Source organism: Polypterus senegalus, chromosome 1 (assembly GCF_016835505.1).
Source record: "Polypterus senegalus isolate Bchr_013 chromosome 1, ASM1683550v1, whole genome shotgun sequence".
Lineage (NCBI taxonomy): Eukaryota > Metazoa > Chordata > Cladistia > Polypteriformes > Polypteridae > Polypterus > Polypterus senegalus.
In genome coordinates, this window is record NC_053154.1 from 224,711,117 (window position 1) to 224,736,032 (window position 24,916).

A 24,916-nucleotide genomic window follows, 5' to 3' on the forward strand; every position below is an offset into this window, starting at 1 on the left:
TGCTGCCTCACAACTCCAGTTAGTTAGTTGGGTTTAATGTGCCTGAAAGTGTTTTGCTTTTTTTTTTTTTTTTATGGGCACTCCATAAATTAAGAGTGTGTGCATTAACATACACACACTTCCCATCAATCATTGATTTCTGTCTGGTGCTTAATGCTTCTAAGAACTTTCTATTGGAAATGGATAAATGCATATTACAGAGGAGGCAACAATGCAGCATTCATCTCTAGGTTATTCATGTCACTTCACTTGACACACTGTGCTATTTAGTCTTGCATTTAGTTATAACATTACTATGCACTGTGCGATATTTCTAAAAGCATAATGCTTTTGAGCTACCACACTTAGTAGTAAATAATTCTTTTTCATGAAATATTATTATCGCATGTTTTTCCTATATTTTTTTATTTAGACCCTTGGTCATTCTAAAGCAGGGGTGGGCAGTGTCAGTCCTCTGCAATTACTGTTTTTAATGGCTCCTTATTAGCAATAAAATGTAAATGACGAACCATCTATTTTCTTTCAATTTACACCTGTGTGGGTTCATCATGCACTATTTGGTTTAATAAAACACTTATAATGACAGAAAATGATCCATTTTAGGCTTCAAATCATTTGGATAATGTCCTTGAAAATGAAAATGAAAAAAGTCTAAGATGTAAGAACATAACATTGCAGACTAACAAGTCATAAAATTAAATCAGATCTGAGATTGGTAAGGATTGGTTTCTAATTAGGCAATTGGGTTGGAATGAAAACCTGCAGCCACTGTGGCCCTCCAGCACCAATATTGCCTATCCCTGTTCTAAAGAGATGTCTCTCAAATTTAGCAGTCACTTGAATGCTAGGCATTCTATTTTCCTTTTTTGCTTTGTGTGTATATATTTATGTTGTTCATTCGTGTTATTCTTGCAGCAATTATTTGACTGTGGTGAATTATTTTATGTTAGCAGTTACTACTGCTTTAATTCCTAACTGTATTTCCATGTTAAAATATTGGACTACATTTACAATGTTATCCTTCAGTAACTCTTAAATAGTTTTAACCCTCTCTTTTGCTATTACCTTCAGGAGGTCCAGAGTGTGTCCTACAAATGAGCCTACCCTTTTGGTTTGTTAATTTGGAGGGCTTCTCTTGAAGTGATATTACCAGCCCAGCAAACCACTTTCCATTACAGAGTTGTAGAAGATGTGAAAAGATTAAAAGAACACAGTTTTTTAAGGAAAAAAAAAACTGCTCTGCCCTTTCTTCTGTAATTCATCTGTGTCTTGAGACCAGTCCAACCTGCCATTGTTGTAGATGACCAATCACTTGAAGTAGTGGACCACCTCTACAACCACTCTTTGAATAGTAACTGGACATGGTTCTCTGGTGTGGAGGAAGTTAATAGCCAGCTGGTTGGCTTTGTTAATGTTACGTTGCAGACACTTTTTTCTACAGTAAGAAACAAAGTTCTTCATCTGACTCCTATACTCTATCTCACCCCCCTTATTAATACAACCCATAACTGCAGAATCACCTGGGAGTTTCTGCAAGTGGTATGACCTGGTATTATATTTATAGTCTGAGGTGTACAAAGTAAAGAGAAAACGAGACAGAGCTGTTTCTTATGATGTTTCAGTGTTGACCATATCTACACAGACACAGTCCTTGAGCCTCACAATCTGTGGTCTGCCCAACAAACAGTTCATTATCCAGGACACCAGAGGCTCATCCACCTGCATATCTCGGAGCTTACCTCTTAACAGAGATGTTTGTATTAAAAAAAAACTCTTACACTCTGGGGATATCTTTCAGCAATTTCCACCTGAGGGGGGAGAGGTACCCCAAAATAAAGCCTTATTATTAAACAAAATAAAGGATTACAGGAAACTTTTAACTAAAACCTGACAGATAACTTCTTGGATGTGATAGAATCTGTATTTGTGTCACATTTAAACAGTCATTTACTTAAAAACTGCTGCTAAACTAGGAAAAAAATAGGTGCTCACAGTTTTTTCCAATTTTTTTTGTCGGATGTAGTATACCTCATGTACAAGTAATGCCTGAGCAATTCTTCCACCTCTGGATGTGTTCCCAGACATGTCAACTGTACCTGTCTAAAGTTTCATGTTGATAACAGAATTAAATAAATAGTTACAGCATTTGGCACCGTGGGTCCCCCTCCCCTATCCTAAAAATCTCCAAACGGGGATCCAGGTTCTGAACAATTTTATTGCACATAAAACAGTGAATCATAAAAAACTCTGAAATATATGAAGGATGTTCAAAATGTTTTTGCACTTTTTTTTAACTCTATTAAGTATTTCAAAAATAATTTACATCACTTTTCTACATTGTCACCTTCTTTTGCAATGCAGCTTAGTTTTCCCAGCGTCGTACCAACTTTTTAATGCCCAATTACTACTCTTCCCACCTTCACCATTTCCAACGAAAATGTAAAAGTGAGGAAACTTTTTCAACATCCCTTGCAAATGATTTAGGGTGGACAATTTTATGTAAAACTAATAAACAGAGATAAAGAGATATGCATTGTAATATTCACACACATTATCTATACTAATAAAAGGCAAAGCCCTCACTCACTCACTCACTCACTCACTGACTCACTCACTCACTCACTCACTGACTCATCACTAATTCTCCAACTTCCCGTGTAGGTAGAAGGCTGAAATTTGGCAGGCTCATTCCTTACAGCTTACTTACAAAAGTTGGGCAGTTTTCAGTTCGAAATTCTATGCCTAATGGTCATAACTGGAAGGTATTTTTCTCCATTAACTGTAATGGAGTTGAGCTGCAATGACGTGGGGGGCGGAGTTTTGTGTGACATCATCACGCCTCCCACGTAATCACGTGAACTGACTGTCAACGCAGTGCGTAGAAAACCAGGAAGACCTCCAAAAAGCACTTATGAAAACATGCATTATATAATTGAGAAGGCAGCGAAACAATAAGAAGCGAGCGAGTGACATATACTACCATATTCATGAGTGCTGCTACCTCGGAAAGAAAGCAAGGTGTAAACCTAAACTTTAAATTAAGTTCATAGACAGGCTACCGCTGGCGTTTCACATGCCCACAGGTAATGCGGGATACAAGTTTAATGAGAGGACGCAGGATATAAACGAGAGTTTTGATCACTTTGTAACTGTTAAAATTGTAGGTGAAGGGGTGTGCTTATGCAAATTCCGAGAGACTGTGTTTGTGGGGGATTGACAGTTAAGGCGGATGGGGGAGTCACGTCATCATCTCCCCACCCATTCATCTCATTTCAATCTGAGCTGAGCTCCGCGGCTAACGCCGTCTTCCGAAGCAACTTCGTCAGACTGCCACCAAATACTCACAGAAAAATCCACAAGTTAATACACACGCTATCTCTCTAGAGTTTCTCCACACTGAATCCTCCAGGCACTACTTACAAAAGGTTACATTGACAATCATGTTACGTTATTTTTAAAATGTTTCCTTTTCTTCTTGATTCATTTTACCCTCGCACCCCCTTGGTTTGAGAAGAAGTATGAAAAAATATGAAGTTAACACAGAAAAACAGATCACCAATTCAAGCTTTTTGAATAATCGATTCGCCATCAATAATTGTTTTGGTAAAGCCATACTCAGTGTAATCCTCCTTCCATTTTATAATTTTTCCGCCACTAGCCATGATTAAATGAACGGTAAAAAAGTAAGAGCGAAGCGAGGGTGACTTATTCAGGCAGGCATATATATGACAGCAACACTCATGACAATGTCAATCATGTTACGTTATTATTAAAATGTTTCCTTTTCTTTTTCATTACTTCTTTAACACACTACTTCTCCGCTTCGAGGCGCGGGTATTTTGCTATATATATAATATATGAATTACCTCCAAAGAGCGCTGAGACTTTTGATATCATGAGCGTGTGTACAAAGGGGTCTCCTGCCCAGCAAAAGTCGAGCAGCCAGCGCGCGTGCATAGCTGTGCCGGCCTTTGAGACGCTGACTGCGCTTCTGCTTTAAGTCAAAGTGAGCACTTTTAATTTTTTTCATCCTCCCCCTGCGCTATAGCCCAGACAAGTGCAAACACAGGACCCCTTTTCTACACCACGGCAAAATAATATTAGGGCGATTCACACTTTCTTTTGCATGTATACGATTATGAGGTCCTAAACTCGAATTATGAAGACACGCACACGAGTGGAGGAGTGACAGTGCCATCACAGCCGATTAATGGCGGGGACGTCTCACCAGTCTACACAAGACCCACCGCGACTGTCCCCAAAAGGCGATCATAACGTCAGCGAACACATCTCTCTATACTATATAAAAGAAAAAGGCAACTTTCCTTTCTTTACACCTTTTTTCCTTTTATGCCAAACCAAAGCCTTTCTCTCTTAACACTGCAGAGGACACAAAACTAATTTTCTTTAATTGCCGGTAAGGCACATTACCAGAGGCACAAATTTGAACGTTCACATAGAAAATGTAATTTCTATACCACAGCCGTCGTGTAGCGCCTTTCAAAAGGGATCTACTACCGAGAGATGATCCATATACATTTTAGCTGCTGTTAGTTACTTACCTGTTGTGTTACACAGTCTTTAAAATGTAGTTTACCCGCAACCACTCCAGTAGTGCTCAATGTACCTGTACTTCTTGAAACGTTAATGTTTTACTGTTTAATAACTTATAGACTATATTTTATTATTTTTCCCTTGCACTCAGTGACCAAAGCTATACACACACATATAGACACATACAAACATACACACAAGTATATGTATGTGTATATATATGTATGTATGTGCATATATATATATGCACACACACACCCCTATCTAGATTATATATATATATATATACATACACACACACACACACACATACATACATACATATAATTTGTGTGTGTGTATATATGATGTAGATAGGTATGTATATATATATGTGTATATGTAGATATGTATATAGATATGTAGATATGAAGATATGTATGTGCATATATATATATATATATATATATATGTGTGTGTGTGTATATATATGACAGCAGCAATCAAGCTGTGAGAAAACAGTAAAAAGGAGGCGTGTCAGACGTTGTGGTACATTTTCTGATGCAGCTACCGAAAACAATTTCGTGATGCTGCCACCAAATACACAAAACAATTACTTTGACAATCATGTTACATTATATTTAAAATTTTTCCTTTTCTTTTTCATAACTTCTTTAACACATGACATCGCTGCGAAGCGCGGGTATTTTGCTATATATATATATATCACAGCGACACTCATAACAGTGACAAAACAATTACATTAACAATCATGTTACGTTATTTTTAAAATTTTTCCTTTTCTTTTTCGTACCTTCTTTAACACACTACTTCTCCGCTGCGAAGCGCGGGTATTCTGCTAGTATATAATATATAAATATTGTGCATTATAAAATGTACATTGTGGCTGCTTGATGGTGCCATTGTCAGTTTAATACCTGTATATTACTTTTGAGTAATAATGATCGACACCGATCAAAATGAAACTAAATATGATTTACACAGAGTAATAGTTTAGCAAGTTTACTTACTGAGGAAACTCCTCTTCCTAACTACTGTTATAGGATTTTAATCAATATTTCCAATTAATACATGATATAATTTTACAGTTTAATAGAAGTATATACTTATGTGAAGTTATAACAATGAATTATTAAACATAAGGATAAGAAATGAATGTAAGTAAAGCATTATCTAAACGTTGTTTTAAGCCTAGGCATGTGAGGCTGTTGCCTTATCTTAGAGAAGCCACCAAGATAAGTTGCTGAGGGTAAAATTAAGTAGGTGAGAAACAAACACCCCTCTAGAAAATGGGAATTAACTAATGGGAAAGTACAAACACCCCTTCCTATGAATTGGTGTTAAAATCACTAGAAGATCACCCCTATTACAAGGCAATATTCAGATTAATGGGAGAGTCTAAAGTAGTCAGAAAACACTAGTGACACTCATTGATTGGATGAAGCTATGCATATTATGCATTTTGAAAGTCAGATGATGTGATGTATTGGATGAGGTAATGTAACAGAAAAGAATAAAGGCAGATGAACTGTTTTATTGACTCCATGGACTGAGACATTTGTGCATATCTGTGTACAAACAGAGAATTGTTCTACATTTTCATCTGGTCTTCATGTATGACTTCTTTGAAAACAGAGGAAAGTTTTTCTACTACACTGTCAAAGTCAAAGTGGCTCAGGTCTTTATTCATGGATAACCTCCAAAACCTCTTTCAAAATGTGGGAAATAAGTGAAACAATGCACACTAATGCTGTTCCATACTCTGCTACTATTTCTGTTGATGTGCCATGCATCCTTTAGACACTTCTAGTCCATTTCACACACCCTCAGTTGTGTCTCATTATTTCAATGTACAGACACCTATATATCACTGGAGACATCACAGTCACTGCCATCCAATGATATAAAGTTTGCAAGTGTATGACCTGTTGATTCTGAGCTAATGACCTAGAAATAGGAAGTGGGTATTTGACAACATACAATAATGTGTTTGGACTTGTTTTGATCAGGAGAATTTACTTTAAGTACTGATGTGTCACTTGTACATACTTTGTTCTGTTTTGTAAAATAATATGCAACAGCACACAAAAAATTAGAAGGGTGGTGTAACAGATTTTTTTAAACCAGTAGTTCACATTTGCTCAATCAGTGGGAGGGTTCATCACATTGGTTGAAATCTGTTGGTTTGGACCTTTTGAATGATGCATAATACTTGGGTTATTCTTGCACAGAATAACTACTGTGATTTTTTTCAGCTATTGTAACAATTTATGAATCACCACACATATAATTTCATACAAGATTAAAAGTCAACCGTAAATATTGTAACAATTTAATTACTAGTGTGAAGTTAACAGTTGTCGCTTGCAAACAAGGTATTGTTTGTGTTGGTGTATAGCAAAGTTCACCTGTATTATGTAGCAAAAAATATTTAAACGATCACTCAGCTCGGTACTGGGCCAGTCAGGGTATGAGTATTAAAAGTAAGGAAATGTTAAGGTTATAAAATGGGTTGAGTTTTTTTAATCTCTTTAGTATAATTTCCTCACTGACCTCAACTACATTATTGGTGTACATAAAAAAAGATTTATTTTTTATTACTGACTGAAATGTGACAATGTTCAATCCTACATAGTGTGGGAGATGGTGGATGTTCATCCCGGCCAATACCCCCAAGCCGCCAGATGGAGTCCTCCCTGTAGCATGGAAGTGCCCCAAAGACCAGCAGGGAATCCTGGACAATGGAGTTTCTATTCCCAACCCTGCTGGATACCGTGGGGCCCACCAGAGGACACTGCAGGGAGGCTCAAGTACTTGCATGTGCACTATAACCCGGAAGTATGTCTTAGTCTCAGCGACAGAGGAAATGACATGCTTCCGGGATGAAGGAGAGTTTTATCCGACCCGGAAGTGCTAAGAAGTCACGTGGACAGGGGTTCAGGAGCTTCCGGGTCATGGACTATAAAAGACTATGAGAAACCCCAGACGGGTGAGCTGAGCTGGGTGGAAGGGTGGCAACGTGTCTGGGAGTGAAGGATTATTGATTAGTGCATTGTTTAGTGATTTATGAGTATTATGGAGTGTAGGGTGCTTTGTGCACTGTGCAGTTCAAATAGAGTCAATTGTTGGACTTTTATCTGGTATCTGTCATCTTGGACAAGGGTTCAAGGGAGCAATAGCACCCCCTATCTGTGACCATATATATATTACTTGATAACTATCATTTGCCAGCATTTAATTGGATTAACATTATTTTATTTGCCATCCATGATTGTTATTATTTGCATGGTCACCAAAGTAAAAAAAGAGTCTTGAAAATTTAACACGAAACTTAAAAGCTGTTTTTAAAATTACAATATTTAACTCAAAAAATCAATAATGAGCCTTAGAGATGAAATAACCTGTTTGCAAAAATAAGGCATAGTTTTTCTCAGAAAAAGAGAACCTGAAAAAGGTCAATTTTGAACACTTCAACTCTTTCAGGGCTGATGTTGACTTTTGTCAAAAGGAGGCGTTGACGATGGTCATCAACTGTAAACTGTGACAAAATCAACTATTATGTTTTAGTTGGACTCTTGTAGCTAGAAGGAAAGTTAGCTTCAATGGTTTGACCGAGATTTTGTGCGCTTGCGTGCGTAGCAAGACGCAAAGAATGGCAAAAATGGCACTGATATCTGGCGAGATATCAAAGCGAATCCGTAAAGCAATATACTCTGTGGACGACATTTTGTCTATTATTTCTGAACTGGACTATGACTTGTCAAACACATTTGAAAGAACAAAAACTCAGAATACCTTCCTATAATACATAAAGCAATAATTTCCTAAGCAATCAAACTGCATATTATTTAAATGTTACAGAAAAATACAGAAGTAGGTTGCTTCTTAAAGACAAAAAAGCCCAAACCAACAGCCTATTTTTGCAATACATATTTCTAAGAGAAAAAATTTAACAGCACTTGGATTAACACTTACATTAAATAAAATGCTTCAGTGAGGCACAGAGGAAGAATTCAATGATCCAACATTAAGACTGGGGCTTAAGTTCTGCTTAAATAAGGAAGCCTCATGTGCTGGTCCTTATGGCAGCACACCTGCAGGAATATGGGACACTACCCAACACAACTACAATACAGAAAATTCTGCACCATAACAAACTGTTACACGATCAAGGAAACATTGTAAGACAATTAACAAACAAAAGGAAAGCTACAAATAAGTAATTAAATTTCAAAAAAGACAAATAAAATTCATAAATATTTTAAACAACAAAGAACACAAGCATTGAAAATGAAATGAAACAAAAGGGAGATGCAGAGCTACAGGTTAGTCCTGACACTGATACTTGCCTTCTGCTTTCATATAGGTGACTAAGACTGTGTATGCATTTCAGATCTGTAAGGCCCATTTGTAATAACTGTGTTATTTTATAGTCTGGATTTTATGTGAACATTAAGCTTCATGCTCCTCCTGGTAATTGCAGTATGTGTTTTCTCAAGACTTACTCTGTTTTTCTTGTCAGACGTTCTGAGGATTGTGAGATAGAAGCCAAAAATAACAGAAAGACAGAACCTGCTTATTTTCCACGCCACCCACATTTACCATATTTCTTTTGTTATTTATCTATGGTCCAGCTTGCTTTCTTATGTAAAGTCACACTTTATTTGCTTCTACTCCTTTTGTAAGGCATGTCATCTTATTCCATGTTGTATGTAATTGGAAAACATCACCAACTAATTTAAATCTTTCGTAGTTTCTTTGACCTGATTCATTAAAGTGCTGAAATTAAAACTACAGTTGGTCTGCACCTTACCATCTTGATAAATGTTGCAATTTAAGGATGTGATGTTAATCTTGCTATATACCAATTACTACCTTTAAACAATTTGTACTGCCTTCCATGGGTCATGACTTTGGGTAGGTGTAATGGCTTATGTGCCTCAGTGATACTTAGAGATGTGTACCTTAGAGGTATGGCATAGTTATTCCAATGCAAAATTCTCTTAAGTTAAAATGCCAGACAAACAGAAATCCATAACTTGCCTTTAAGGATGGCTGTCAGTAAATCTGACAGCTCTGAATGTCTGAATACTACAGTAGAGAGGGGGAGAGAGAAAGGTCAAAAATACTGATTGTCATGCTTAGTACAGAAAAAAAAATTAAAAGTCAAAAAAAGACAGCAAAAATGTCCTTTAATTATGCTTAATTGTTCATCTATAAGTTAACACAAAAAGTGTTTAGTGAGGGAATACACAAAGGGAGTCAACATTGAGCTGTGATCTTTAACCATCAGAACCTGATGATGTGATACGTCACTTGATTTCATTGTAAGAAGACCAGAAATGGGTATAGCAACTGCAAAAAACATGGGACGCACGTCATGAGAGATGAATACAGGTTCTAAGATGGTGCAGAAGTGACATCACCTTCATGACAAACACATTTTATGATTCAATACAACACAAAAGAATACACAAAAAGTGTGGAGATTATATTTCTCTGTTGGTCTGGCAGCCTGGAAGTTTCTCTGGAAGAGTTAGAGTCTGGTGTGATGGATAAGAAAGTCTGGTCTAACTAACTCAATTTGTTATCAAAACAAAGGTGGATGAAATAAGGTGAGACATACTGTCATCTTCTATTTTTTACAATATTACTTTGAAATTGTTTATCAGAATCATTAAGTCATGGTTGGGTAATGTATCTGCTATTTGTACAGATGCTTGCAGAATGTTTCTTTGCATAAAAAACACTCATCGAAAAGACTTGCCTGGTTCCTATTTTGGAACAGTAGTTCTGGGTTATACTTGAACTGTTATAATTTGTTCATTCAGTAGCTTCCATGATAAAACTGTATTAGCAAACTCTCTTCCGATTAGAACGTTCACTGTGCTGTGATATTTGTATCGATCGCAGTACTGAAAAGTGTCACCTATATTTGAAATCTTTCTTTTCACTATTCACTGAACTTAATTTAGACCAACCATTGACAGCTTTAAGTCTTCTTTTCTTTTATAACATGAGCCAGTTCTCTTGTCATTTACTGTGTCCCTAACATGGTTGTAGACCAGGTAGTAGTTTCAGTTGTCAAGAGTCATTGTATCCATACCCCAGCTTCTTTTGAACTTTGACCAGCAAAAGTTACTAATGAGATGTCAGCATCATTTTGAAGGACTGGATTCATTGTTAACAAACTGACATCTCCGCCACTCTTGAGCTGTAAGGCTTCACAGATACATCTCATGGATCCATTGTGACAGTTCTGTTGATCTTAGTGCAAATACAATTCTGCATACTTTATTTTGACGTAGGAGTTGTACTGCTGTGATTTTAATTGACTGTCTAACCAGTGAATTTTAGTTTTTTATGAGGAAATTTTGATGCAACACAGTGATCTACAGTACATACTGTATATGGAATTATACTACAGATACTGTGAGAATTCAAGGGAAGAAGTGTTTTTCTTAAATTTTACAAATACTGACAATTAAAAAAGTTAAACTGCAAATTTTAAAAGAAGAAATATTACGTAGGATTAAGTGAAATAGAGAATGCATAGCTTTATATAAAAGAACAGATATTAAGTACATTTGGAAAAAATCATTCATTTTCAAAGATATTTGTCTTTATAGCAAATTATTTCATCCATGCACATTTTGTATTGCAAGGAGCAAGAACCTACGCTGGAATCACTAGGGTTAAGGCACCATCTAACTACACGCAAGACACTTCAGGCCAAGCATTAATGTCAGGATCCAAAGTGCAGTTCATATGTTTTACAGTAATTGCTTCACTTCCAAAGCCACTGCAAGAAAGCAACCTAAACATATTTTTATTATAATAAAGTTGTTTTTTATAGAAAAATCAACATACATTTATTAGAATTAATTACCTCACCATTTAATGTTTATTATATAAAGACAGGGAAAAAGAAAAAAATGAAAAACCCATTTCACATTAGCAGCAGCCTGTGAAACTGATAGATCTGATCATTTTCCTTTTCTGTCAATTACAGTAACAATAACTGAATCAATTTTATTCTGTAGACAATGTAAAACAGATTATAGATAATGATCATTTTGGAAAATTGATGCATATTTATAAAGATATACTGTATACAAACATTTACACAGTAGGACCTGACCTCAGCTTACTTAAATTAAGCTTTTTAAAATTCTTAAAAAAAATAAAACTGTAAGAGAGTGTAATAAGTTAAAGTAGTGTGGTGCAGGGTAATACACTTCTTTCTCATATTGGACAACAGAGGCCTCTCATACTGTTGATCTGTCTTGGTTAAAGCAGCGTGTCTCTCATACTTTTGCACTTCCTGGATACTCTCACTCCTTCTCATCCACACAAGCTCAGTCTTGTTATGATTGGCTTACAGTGGTGATTAGTCGTCACTCTCCATCTATCACACTAACCACTTTGCAATGGTAGGAGAACAGACTGAGAGGCATGCTTGCTTTACGCTCACTCAATCTCATTCATAGTGGCACAAAAAGTAGCAAGACATGTTCCTCTGCATACATAAGGAGTCAGACCTGTGTGGCTGCAGTACTCACTTTGCTTTCACACCGATGCACAAGGTGGTGGAAGGCAGATTAAGACACAGTCCTATAGTGTTCTCACCAGTATTATACCATGTGACACATACAAACGCTCGGTCTTACTCACCATATTTATCAACCAATAAAGTGTCATTTTTTAACAATGCTGTTTTCTAACTCTGGCTGTAGTGAACTGAAACAAAGTGCTATGTGTCTACCTCAGCTGTAATGTAATGCATGAACCCTGAGTCACCCATCAAATGCCATTACTGTACATGGCCATGTTGTATTTAAAGCTATTGATACACATCACTAATAAAATATTATTAAAAGGTTATTATGTGTATATTAAACCTCTTTTGCTGTTATTTTAGAGACAATGATATTTTTAAGGATATTTGATTATATGCTAATCTGTATTATATACTGTTTTGGAATGTACTTCTTGTACTATATAAGACAAGCTGTCTGCTTCCTGAGGTCTATGACCAGCTCCTTAGTTTTGCTGACACTAACTTCTCATGAGACCCACTGTGTCGTTTCTTGCAAGGCAAAGCCTAAAAAACAATAAGGATCTATTTAAAAACATGGCAATAATAATAGTTATTATCATAATTCTTTACATTTATATAGTACTTTTCTCACTACTTAAAGTGCTTTACACAGTAAGTGTGGAGTCACTTTAACTAACACCAATAGCAACATCCACCTGGATGATGTGATTGTAGCCATTTTGTGCCACTACACTCACCACACATTAGCTGTCAGGTGGTGAATGTGTGAGAGATAGTTAGTCAATTAGGGATGATTAGGAGACCAGAATGACTAGACTGTGGTAGGCAATTTAGCCAACGACATCCGGATGCACCCTGCGGTTTATGCAGGATACCCAGGGATCTTCTATGATCACAGAGAGTCAGGACCTCAATTTTACATCTCATCAGAAGGGTAGCACCATTTTTACATCATACAAAAAACACAAATCAGTGCAAACGTTGCTCTGGAATAGTTTGGGTATTACCGTGTGGTCACGTAGGCATAATAGAGAGGGAGAGAGGTTAGGAGCACGCGCTGATACAGCGCATTGCCGCACCCACGTAGAAAAAAAGGCAGTGTGCTCTGTGGTTACTCTCTCAGGTGTGCTTTAGCATATCATTATTATATTATAAAATACCAGAAATTATACTGTAAAATCAAATCCCGACTTATCCATGGGAGAACTTATCTGCGCGTATATACGTATGTCTGATATTTCACATATGTACTGTATTGTTGAGGAAATTGTTGATTGAGATAAGTATATTACACTTAATATCTCCAACTATTGTTTTCATTATGCTTGCAATACATTTCATTTCTATATGAGGTGAAGTACATTTTAAATATGACTATTGTCATAGATTCAGCATTCCAAAGAAAATAATAAAACATAAGCTAGAAGTAAAGGGGAGTAGAGTCATGCAAATGCCCTGCAAAGATTTACAGCTACCTATTAACATTAGCGTCCTGAAGTTGGACATTATAGTAACATAGGAGTGAACATTTAAAGGTAAAATAATGCTTTTTGTAAGTGGTTCTGTAAGGCTCTTCTCTATTTTTGTTTGTTAATTTGTTTTTGAGTTATGCCTTCCCCCAATTAATATTACTACTCATTGAATAATTTCAGCTTAAAAGTTTGCCATACATGGGTCTCATGTGTTTAAATCAGAATTGGGATTCCTGTGAGCTGAAATGAACTATATAGCATGGACCGGGCCCTCACTAGAGTAGCACACTATTCTGTTTTTATTAAAAACAGTATTTTCATTTTTGTCAAGCATACACAATTTGAGTGGTACAATTCAGCAGAGATTAGCTTTGCTGCTGCATAGATCTAGCATCACATATTTGAATCCCATGCTCGCTCATCATGTGTGCAGTTTGCACATTTTCTTGCACCAGTTCAACTCGGCTCAAACTAAGAAGCAGTGGAAGCAAGTTTATATGTAAATATTTTCCTTTACTAATATCAAAAGCTGCAGTGTGTTCGGCAATAAAATCAGTAAATGATGCAAACACCATATACTAAGAGTTAAAATGTTTATATAAATGTATTGTGAAAGATCAGCCCAACCCAGACAGACAAGCAGACTCAGAAGTCCCAAAAGCACACACGTTTATTATTTCCTTTTAGCACACAGCACAATTTGCCAGTTCACTGACTCAGTCCTTTTCTCTTTCTTCTCATTTTCTTCTGCTGCCTCTACTCCTCTCCCGCAAGCTCTGTCCTCTTCCTCCCGACTTCGGCTCCCTGAGTGGAGGGAGGCGGCCTCCTTTATACTACACCTGGAAGTGCTCCAGGTGCTCCCCAATCAACTTCCAGCAGCACTTCCGAGTGTGGCAGAAGTACTACATGGGAATCCAGCTCCTCTTCTGGCAGCACTTCTGGGTATGGCAGAAATGCTGCATGCCAATGCTCCAGAGCTGTCCAGGCGCCCCATGCTGGTGGCCACGGGCCCCAGCAGGGTTAAGCTTCTAAGCTCCCAGCCCATGGCCCCGATGCAACCCAGGGGGCTGCCCTCTTGTATCCTGGGGAAGGTACTGCTGTCTTCTCACCTGGTCCTGTCTTCAAAAGAGCGTCCCGACCAGGCAAGACCCCCAGTTGTCTGCCACAGTATGAAAACTTGAGATGTTACCAGTTTAACTTACGTTTAATAACTGATTGGAATCATCAATGGGCAACAGATAGGAGCATTGGACTGGCATTTATTACTATCATCATTACTATATAGAATTGCTTTTTGCCCTAACCTTATACATTTGGTGTTCACCATGCTAGATGCAACATTTTAGTTTAAAATAAGTTTATGCCTTTTCTTTTGCACACAGTATATTATAAAATTAACTTCTTCCATTGCTTCTAATATTATGTGTTTTTTGTAACAAGAGCTACAGTGAGAAATACTGATCATGAGGGTGTACAACACACATTGGTTCTGTAGCCAGTGATTTGGGTTGGGTGTGGTATATTTAGACATGTTGTGTTAAAAAAAATTCTTGTACAGTAAATTGTCTCAAGTTACAGCACATTTAACATAACATTCTCGAACCTGGGGCCATGAGGGGGTATTTTTCTATCCTGGCAGCATTGGCAGCAAAACAGAAGCAGCTCCGAACCATACCATTGTAGGGGTCACTCATGCACTCTCACATGGGCACTTTGGAATCACCAGTTAACCTGACACACACATATTTCAGGAAATGGAAAAGAAAGATCAGTCCCTGGATCAAAACCAAGACAACTGATCTGTGAGGTGACAGCACTACCCACTGTGTCACCATGCCATCCTACACACAATGCAATGCGAAAAAAAAAGGATTTACAGTTTACACTTATCAACAAGTACCATTTAATATTGAATTGATGTTATTCCATGGAAAGAATGTATTCTGTGAAAGTTGGAACTTTTCTTTCTTTATAATTATTAAATCAAGCAAAGAAGATTGCAAAGTCTAAATATATGCACTGTACATATATATATATATACATACATACATATACTGTATATATATATATATATATATGAGAAAGCAAAGGTCTGTAATACGGTTTGCTTATTTGTAACTGGAAATGAAAATGAAAAACGTATCTTAAAATAGTTTTTTATTCCTATGCTTTTGACTCCTATCAGGAATCATTACGAGAGGAAAATGATTAGACATACAAAAATTCAAGGCAATATACAATATGTATGATATTGTCATGCATGCGCATTGGAGGATCTCCTCACAAGCTTGATCATGGTATGTGAAAACCCACTGATGCAAGATGGGGTGCTGCCATTAACATCCTCTTCTCTCCCCACACATTAAGAAGCCTGGTTGCCTAGAAGGAAGCATCACTTTCCACTTAAAGTGATATGTGGGACAGAGCTCCACAGAATCACCATTGCTTTGATAGGCGTAAAACTCATTTTATTTTTTTGTTTATTATTGTGCCCAAGTGGTAATTTCCTTATCACCTAAAGGAATGAGTCTGCTTTGGACATTTGCATTCAACTTTTGTTGGTTACTCAACCTGTTACTCCTGCACCCGGCCACAGATATATATGTATATATGCAGACTTTGTAAACGTTTATATATATATATATATATATATATATATATATATATATATATATATATATATATATATATATATATATATATATATATATATATATATATAGACAAAGTATGAAACCTATCTCTAGGCACGTCAGAAATTTTTACCTTTAAAACTAATTCTTCCAGGCTCTGAGTCTTTGCCAGAGGCATTAAGGAAGTGAAATGCTTCCAAATACCTATCAAAAGAAAACTATTTGCTGCTTGTAAGTTTTTCCAGATTTTACTTGGCAGTTGGAAAGTAAAAAAGAAAAAGTGTATGCCTGGCCTCAATGATATTAAGTCTTAGTAGCTCATCGTTATACTATACAGCACAACTGTGAATTCTAAGACTAACCATTATGTTGAAACAATATTAAGCAGGGAAATTTTAAACAATGCCTTCATGTGGTCCTCTTTAAAGTACTGCATTTTTTGTATTTCTTTTAATTATGATCAAAGCTGTTATAGGTTAGAACAAAATAGCAAACAGGGTATTCGGATCACATTCATGCTATTTACTGTAAGACTTTAATGTTCAGGTATGAGTAAACTGAGCAGGATTGATTTTGCTGCTTTTACATAAAAGAATCTTTTTTTCTTCATTATCATTAATATTATTATTAATACTCAAATTTATGAAGTGTATCTGTTGCACAGCTTTGCTTGCACAAAAGGCATTTTTTTTGTTTTGGATTATGGGTAAACTTTATCATGAGTATTTAAGCAGGGACATAAACTGTCTTAAGATCACAAAAACATTTAAACAAACTATTACTCTTATTAATGTTATATCTGCCTTTAGCCAGATAGTTGTACTAAGATTACGTGCATAAAATACATTTGAAGATTTGACAACACAATTCAAAGTATTAAATCAGTTGCGAATAAACATGTATTAAAAGTTATCTAAGTAATTAACAAATTCTAAACATGGGCACATTGTAAAAAAAAAATATTGGCAAGGAGTAACTCTACATTTGTTTAGTTCATTACTTTTAGAAATACCCAGTGTTGTCGAGGTGTATATGAAAATGTAATTATTCTGCTAGACATAAGAAAAGCAAGGTGTCCAAAATTTCTTTGTAAACTATATTAATTATTTTCCCTTTTGGACACAGAGTATATAAATGACTTTCCATCACCACCCTGAAACAAGCTACATATGATTAACCCAGTAATAAAACAAAACACACACACATAGTTTCCTGAAGTCTATGTTAACTTTTTTAAATGATTATTGTTCCCCCACATTTTTGCTCAATACAAAGTTGTGTTTATTTGAGAATTGACATTTTTTAAAATTTGAATAGGAAGCCCATTAGTATACTAGGTATCTAAGAAAAAGAGACATTTTCTTTAGTTGATTTACCAAGTTATAACAGATGTCTGAATTATGAAATTTTTGGATTTTTAATAAATAACCCTTTGCCATTACGTAATAATTAGGAAGTTAAGAGAGATACATTTGAAATACTTAAAACAGGTGCAGCTCTTTCTAATTTAAGCATACCGTATGTTCTGGCAACCCTAAACCTTGCAAAGACTTTCAAAAGTGTGTGTAGGATGTGAAGTCTTTTCACCATCTAATGTAATATCCATGGATATTGATTCTGTTCCAATGGTTTTTTTATTCATGCTGACTCCTTACTCGAAATATTTGCTCCTTTATATAGGAGAATGACATCATAATAAATGTATATACACTGCAAGATATCTTTAATATAAGCTTAAGCAATATGAGATTAAATTATATTTTAACATAGTATTTGTTTGTCTTTTGAAATGAAAAAATATTTTATTTTAAATAAAAATGAATGATTAATTCTAGGCAAGTCAAATTAACAAATCAGATTTGTAAGATTTGATACGTTCATTATTTTCTTTAGTAATTATAGCAAAAACACCTGGTATTTAAAACTGCACCATTTCTGATACTTACGCAGATGAACATCTTCAGATATGTCCCTACAAATAACTTTTATGAATATTGCAACACTCTATCTACTGTATAAATTCGCCTTTGGCAAGGTTGGGGTGACTTTCGCTATACTTTGCCCACAGCCTTCCCAGATACAATCAATTTTAAGTCAGCATCTTTTGTAGTTTCTAAGTTATTTTTATAACAGACACATGCTGTTTCTCTCCTTTAAAGAATAAGAAGTATAACATTTTTCAACAAACCTGTTGCAAGAATGTTTAATCAGTAGGTGTGCACTAAAATAATCCTGAAGGAATCCTCCACCAAAAAATGATTTTTTTCTGTTACTAGTTGTATGCTCAGAACATCTAAAATGCATGCACTTTTGCTACAAAAATGTTAAACAAAGACTAATTAAAATTCAGAGTAGTGCATGAATGTGAAGCTCATTCAGATGGGATTGAACTTTTAAATAAAAGACAGTCTTGTATCTAAGGTGTGAGGGGCTGATTGACATCTTCAGTTTAAATGCTCAATCCCTCGAATTTTATTTAACAAAAGTTGTAAAACATGCATCTGTTTTGGACACTGTAAGCATACAATTGGATAACAGACATGTAGATTATGCCACAAGTGAAATTTAAGATTTTTTTTCTTTCTTCTTCTTCTTCCTCTTCATCTTTTCACACTTTTATGTGAAGTCAATACGCTTGATCATTGCAATTTTTCTTCATCGATGTTTTAATATTGTTTGCCGTTGTTCAGTTTTGGGCCTCTTTTGGCCACCATTCAAGCCTGTTCTATCATAATCTTTATGATTTCCATTCTCTATTAAAGAGAAGATAGCATTTTTTCTCAACCATTTCAACAAACAACTCTGGGTAAGCAACAGATAGAAAATAATATATATTTTTTGTGTTGAGTATTCCTTTCAATGCAATAATAAATATGGAGGCATGGGTTAAAACAGACTCTCGAAATACACACCTGAATATTAAGCCGTCCTCTATGTGCTCCCAGGCCATAACGTTTGACAGTTGATGCATGAAGCTGAAAGTCATCAATCCTGAGGGTCTCAAGACCTAATGGGGGGCATTCTGTGAAAAAAAATGAAAAAAGTATATTAATTTATATATCAGAAAGAGTAATGCTTAATATCACTAGGGTTGGGTAATGGATGGATGGATGGATGTTCTAGTGGTTCCATTTTTTTCTTTTCACCTACATTTATCAAAAGCACTTTTTAGTAAGAGTAAGAAAAGAAGAAACTTTAGAATTAGTTAAAATATGTGGGCTCATACAGCCAAAACAAATACCATACTTAGGTCTAACTATCCCCTTTGTACATTTTTCAGGAAACAAGATAAGCAAATGATTATAACATTTGCTTTGAACATAAACATTCTTAATGAATCCCATTACAAAACATAAATACTGCAAATAGTCGTCTCATCTTTAACACTAGAATTACCAGAGCTTACGAAAACACTTGTAGATCCAGCCCACATTAAATCTGTTCACACCTCTCCATCAGCGTCTTTTGTCCTGTAAATGTGCCGATAAAGACAAGCAGCAAGCAACCTGCTATTCCATCCCCAGCTCATGCCTTGATTGATTATTTGGGAGTGAAGTGCTGGAGTTTTAGAGTGGAAATAATAGATCATTATTTGGAATACAAGCATTTCATGTGTGTTCCATTTCTATAATAATCTGTGTAAACAAATCGTTAAAACAGAAACGTTTTTCATATTTTAGTAGTAAATAACAAAATGTAGGCATAAACTACAGAATGCGTGAAGCCTAAAGTCCAAAGATAAAATAAACACTTTCACAAAAGGTTCAAGGATGATAGAACAGCTTCTTTGGCGTAGTGGTAAGATTTGCTGACTTATAATCAAGAGTCCCCAGTTCAATCCCAACTGCCTCCTATATCTGACGTTTTCAGTAGTGAGCTGCTTTTATTCTTAATATCATACAGTACACACATACATTTGGTTCGTGTCTGTAACAGACGGTGTACATTTATAGGACTTGTAAATGTTACCTTTTTTTCACTTTTTTTTTTCTCAGTCACAATACATACTACTGCCATAGGTATCTGACGCAGTTAGTTTGTATTTGAAACTGGGAGTAACTGTAGATGTGACTAGTGTTTTTTTTAACCGTGTCCTGTTCGGCTGTGAAGCAATCAGAATTGATGTCTGAATGCTGGCGACTAGCCTTACAGTTTTTCTCTCAGGTGGAGCGTTACAGCTTCTGCTGACGTCACGCCTGATACCAAAACTTTATTAAAAATATTTTCAGATGTTTTTAAGATTCGAACCGGACACGGAGACAAAAGTGAAAGAAAAAGAAGAGAGAGAAGGAAGAGATGGAGGTAAAGGGGGAAGGGGGTGTTTTAGTATAGAATAAACAATAAATGAACCAGAGTCCGCTTCTAGACCTGCAGAAAGAGAGGGGGGGAAAAAAAACAAACCACAAGACAAAAACATTGCTGCATCAGTTACATGAAGATATATAAAAGTAAAAATGTTTGCTGACAATCATACAGTAATTATTACTAAGGCATTTAGGGCCGCCACAACCTTCGATCATGTGCTGAAGATGTCCAAGTCATACTTATGAAATCACCATGTGAGCACCTGTGTGCGTACGCACGCTTGTATGTGTAAGGTTTCTCTATAGGAGCATCCAATAGTGAGTGTGAAGGGCCACAGACCTGCCCCCAAAAACGTGCGGAAGACGGAGGGAGTTCCAAGCCCAGAGATCCAGAGGTCACCCCAGAGCTGGAGACCCTAGGGAGGCCGTCACCAGAGAAGCCCCAACCCCCACTCGAGGCGCAGAGGATCACCCCGGGGTCACAACCAGCAGCCGGCAGAGTCCCGGGAGATATCAACGGCAAGCCCTCAGGCCCGCCCGCAGCCGCTCCCCCGAGTCGGCCGGGCTCGGAACCCAGCAGCCCGGGACCCAAGGGCGACCCACCCCGCCGAGGACCCAACAGAGCCCAGGGAACCAGATCCCACCAGGCAGCCACCGGGAGCGACCAGACAGATGCTTAAGGCAGGGGGAGGGTAGGCAAAGATGTTGTAGTATTGCCAGATGTCCCAGGAGAGGGGAGGAGTCCAAAACCCCACCTGACATATACAGTCACACACAAACACAGTCATACACTCCCTCCCTCATGCTCTCACATACACATACAACCCAAGACTTACAAGGATGTACGCCAGACACCCATTCACACTCCCCACATACACCCTACCTAACTCTGGTCCCGGTGCTGCCATACCTGAGGTACAACCATTCCTGGACGCCAGAGCTAGCACAGTTCCGCAGGGGTAATAGTGAGCAGGCACCCCCGTCCAACGCAGAGCAAAGCAACCCACCACTCCAGACCACAGGCAGACGGCCAGCTCCCACTCCTAGCCTCCAGCCCCGGGCAGCTAACTGAGAACAGAGGTGTAATAAGACCTCTAGTCTCCCTCCGCCTGCTCTAATGTAATGTTGGTGTGTGTTGATAAGTGACTAGTGTTTTGAGGCAATGGAACTGGACATTCTCTGATCTGGAAGGATAAAAGCTGACACACAAATGCTGGTGAATGTGCCTTCTTCATATCTCACCGTCACTTGATTTTTTTTTTATTCAGTTTTATTGAGTGTTTCTGCTCACGCTGAATTAGTATGCACCTTATGGTCTATGATGTCAAAAAAAAAAACAGAGACATAGGTATATATGATATTAGGAATTATTCATTTTATGACCTGTATAGAACATCTGGAAATCTTTGTGGCACGCATGCAACATTATTCATATTATTCATATTCATTCGCATTACATACTGCGCTTGTAATCAGAGACCGCGTGTTTTTTTTTCCGATCTTGCCAGTCTCCACGTTGCTGTACGGTACTGTTTCTTTTGTACTCCAGGACATGCAGAGGAAATAATAGTACAGAGAGGTCAGTTCAGCGCTATATGCAATCATCAAATTCAAATGTTAACTGTTCACACACGTGCAGGGTCCGTCCTTCCTACATTTGCGACATGATCAGAGAATGTCCAGTTCCATTTCCTCAAAACACCACTCACATCTACAGTTACTCCCAGTTTCAAATAAAAACTAACGGCGTCAGATCCCTAGGGCAGTAGTATGTATCGTGACTGAGAGAATAAAAGTGAAAAAAAACAGTAACTTTTACAAGTCCTATAAATGTACATCGTCTGTTACAGATGCAAACCAAATGTATGTGTGTACTGTATAATATTAAAAATAAGAGCAGCTCACTACTGAAAACGTCAAATACAGGAGGCAGTCACGATCGAACTGGGGACTCTTGATTACAAGTCAGCAAATCTTACAGCTATGCCACGCAATCTGTTGTAGCACCCTTGAACCTTCTATAAAAGTGTTCATTTGGTCTTTGGACTTCAGGCTTCACACATTATGTAGTTTATGCCAACATTTTGTCATTTACCATTTTGTCATTTATTTAACAATGTGTTTACACAGATTATTGTAGAAATGGAACACACATGAAATGCATGTGTTCCATATAACAATCTATTATTTCCACTCTAAAACTCCAGCACTTCACTCTCAGATAATCAATCAAGGAATGAGCTGGGAGACCATTGTGCACATTCTGTGGTGGTGTGGGGATAGGATACCAGGCTGCTTGCTGCTTGTCTTTATCGGCACATTTACAGGACGCTGACAGAGATGCTGACAGAGAGGTGCGAACAGATTTAAAGTGAGCCGGATCTACGAGTTTTTTCAAAGGCTCTGGTAATTCTAGTGTTAATAATATCAATTCACTCAGTGCAGTTGGACTAATGTACTGCATGTGCAGTAGTACAGATTGTACTGTTAAGGTCAACATCATTCCTGATGGACAACCTAACCAGATAATACTGCCTGCAAGTCATCAAAAATTGAAATAACATTATTGTATGTTTTTTCTAAAAAGAGGCCAGAGTGACAAGAATGCTTACATTAAAAATAATTTCTAGAAGCACAACAAAGTTCAGACTTCTCTGTTGTCCATGCTTCAATACCCTAATATGCTAAGTGCCTATCAGCTATTAACAGTATTCATTGATCAGTCAGGACTGAAGACCTGCTCACTTTACATCAGACACAAAACAAATTTTACATGACCAGTTAATCATTAGTGATTAAATCTCTTACAATTTGTGAGTTTTCATAGCCCCGTCCTCTTGTATGTCATTTAACATTTTAGTCAGATTGTCTGAAATGTCAAAACTGATTAAGAATTCTATACCTCCTAGGCCTAGCTGTCATAGTGACCCAAGGCTTAAGTTAAGGTCCGGGTTTTTGGCTGTAGTGCTTCATGCTGCCTCACAGTATTGATGTGCATTTTCTTTGTGGATGTCTGCAGCTCAAGAAGGTCCTAGCACATGAGCTGGCTTCAGTTGCTCTAGTGTAAATGTGCCTTTTTTGGATGGTGTTACTTCCCATTTGGGTTGGATTAAAGTCTTGACACTACTCACTGTCGTCTTTATTTGAGCATAGCCAATATGAAAACTATATGGATGTTTTGATGGATCCACACTTGTGCAAATCATAGCTCAAATCTGAGTAAAGAGCCACAAGGCTCACTAAATATTCATTTTTATTCAAGTACTCTTAGTTATCACTTAGTAATGTTTTAGCAAAGCATCCATCTTTCTAACCCGGTCATCCAGTGCAAGGTCATGGGGCAGGTGGAGTGAAGCACAGCAAGCACTGGGCAGAAGGCAGAGACTACACCTGGACAGGCCGCCAGTCCATTGCAGGACACACATACACATACTGAGGCCAATTTAGCAATTCTAGTCCACCTAACCTGTATTATTACAAAATAATAGGAATTAAAACATATGATTTTTTAGAAATACCCATCAACTTGGCAAAGGGCTACAAAGCAGTCATTGTTATGGTTTTAGAGCTAGACTTGTGTTAATTTCTAGGAAAATCTATCAGGAAATTAAATCTGAAAATTATTCATAAAGTATGAAAGGCAAACAAACGTGTTCTTGTTTGAAGGTTTTGACATACTGAATATGGCCTGCATCAGAAGATTGAATAATGAAATGAATGAATACACTTGTGCATTAAATCTACTAATTTACAAAAAAAAAAACACTTTGGTTACCTGAGATAGTAACAGAAAGGAATGTTTTCATAAGGCATTAATTTAGAGACTTTATTAATACTCTTCATTTTGATTAAGGCCTAAAGCATTCATAAATCAATCTGTTCACCATAGACAGAGAGAAGGACATTATTAAAGAATGATTGATTTTTCCTAATCTCTTGCATATTTATCTCAGACACAGAGTATATTGTCTCTGTAACAGAGCCAGCACCATTTGCAGACAAAACAAAATTTATTAGTGTTTTCTGCATTCCAGTGGGTAAAGAGTCAGATGTCAGATTAACAAAGAAATCTTTCCTTTATTCTCATTGTAACTTCCTTAGCCATATTGCATTCAGATCTTTAGTCCTTAAATCATGAAACAACAAATAAGTATTACTTTTCTAAATGTGATATTTTTAAGAAAATACAGTAAAAAAATAAAAGTAATATTAAACTGAATTTGTAGCATATAACACTGCCAACAATCCAATGATATGTATAATAGTTTCTAATGATAGCTGAGAATAGAAATATAATTATTTTTTTCATAAGTTATTAGCACATCTTTATTAATTGTAACTTTAAGAATGGAGCACCTTAATTTTGAAAATGAAGTAGGAGAAGTAATATCC

General features: G+C 36.8%; 1 protein-coding gene across 1 annotated transcript in view; it reads right to left on the reverse strand.

The window, feature by feature from the left end:
* The window catches only part of LOC120539457 (inactive carboxypeptidase-like protein X2), a 360,659-nt gene that overhangs the window by 181,300 nt on the left and 154,443 nt on the right, over nucleotides 1-24,916 (reverse strand). The window contains exon 3 of the mRNA XM_039769534.1: nucleotides 19,133-19,242. Coding sequence (XP_039625468.1) covers nucleotides 19,133-19,242 — 110 coding nt within the window. The remainder of the gene's footprint in view (nucleotides 1-19,132; nucleotides 19,243-24,916) is intronic.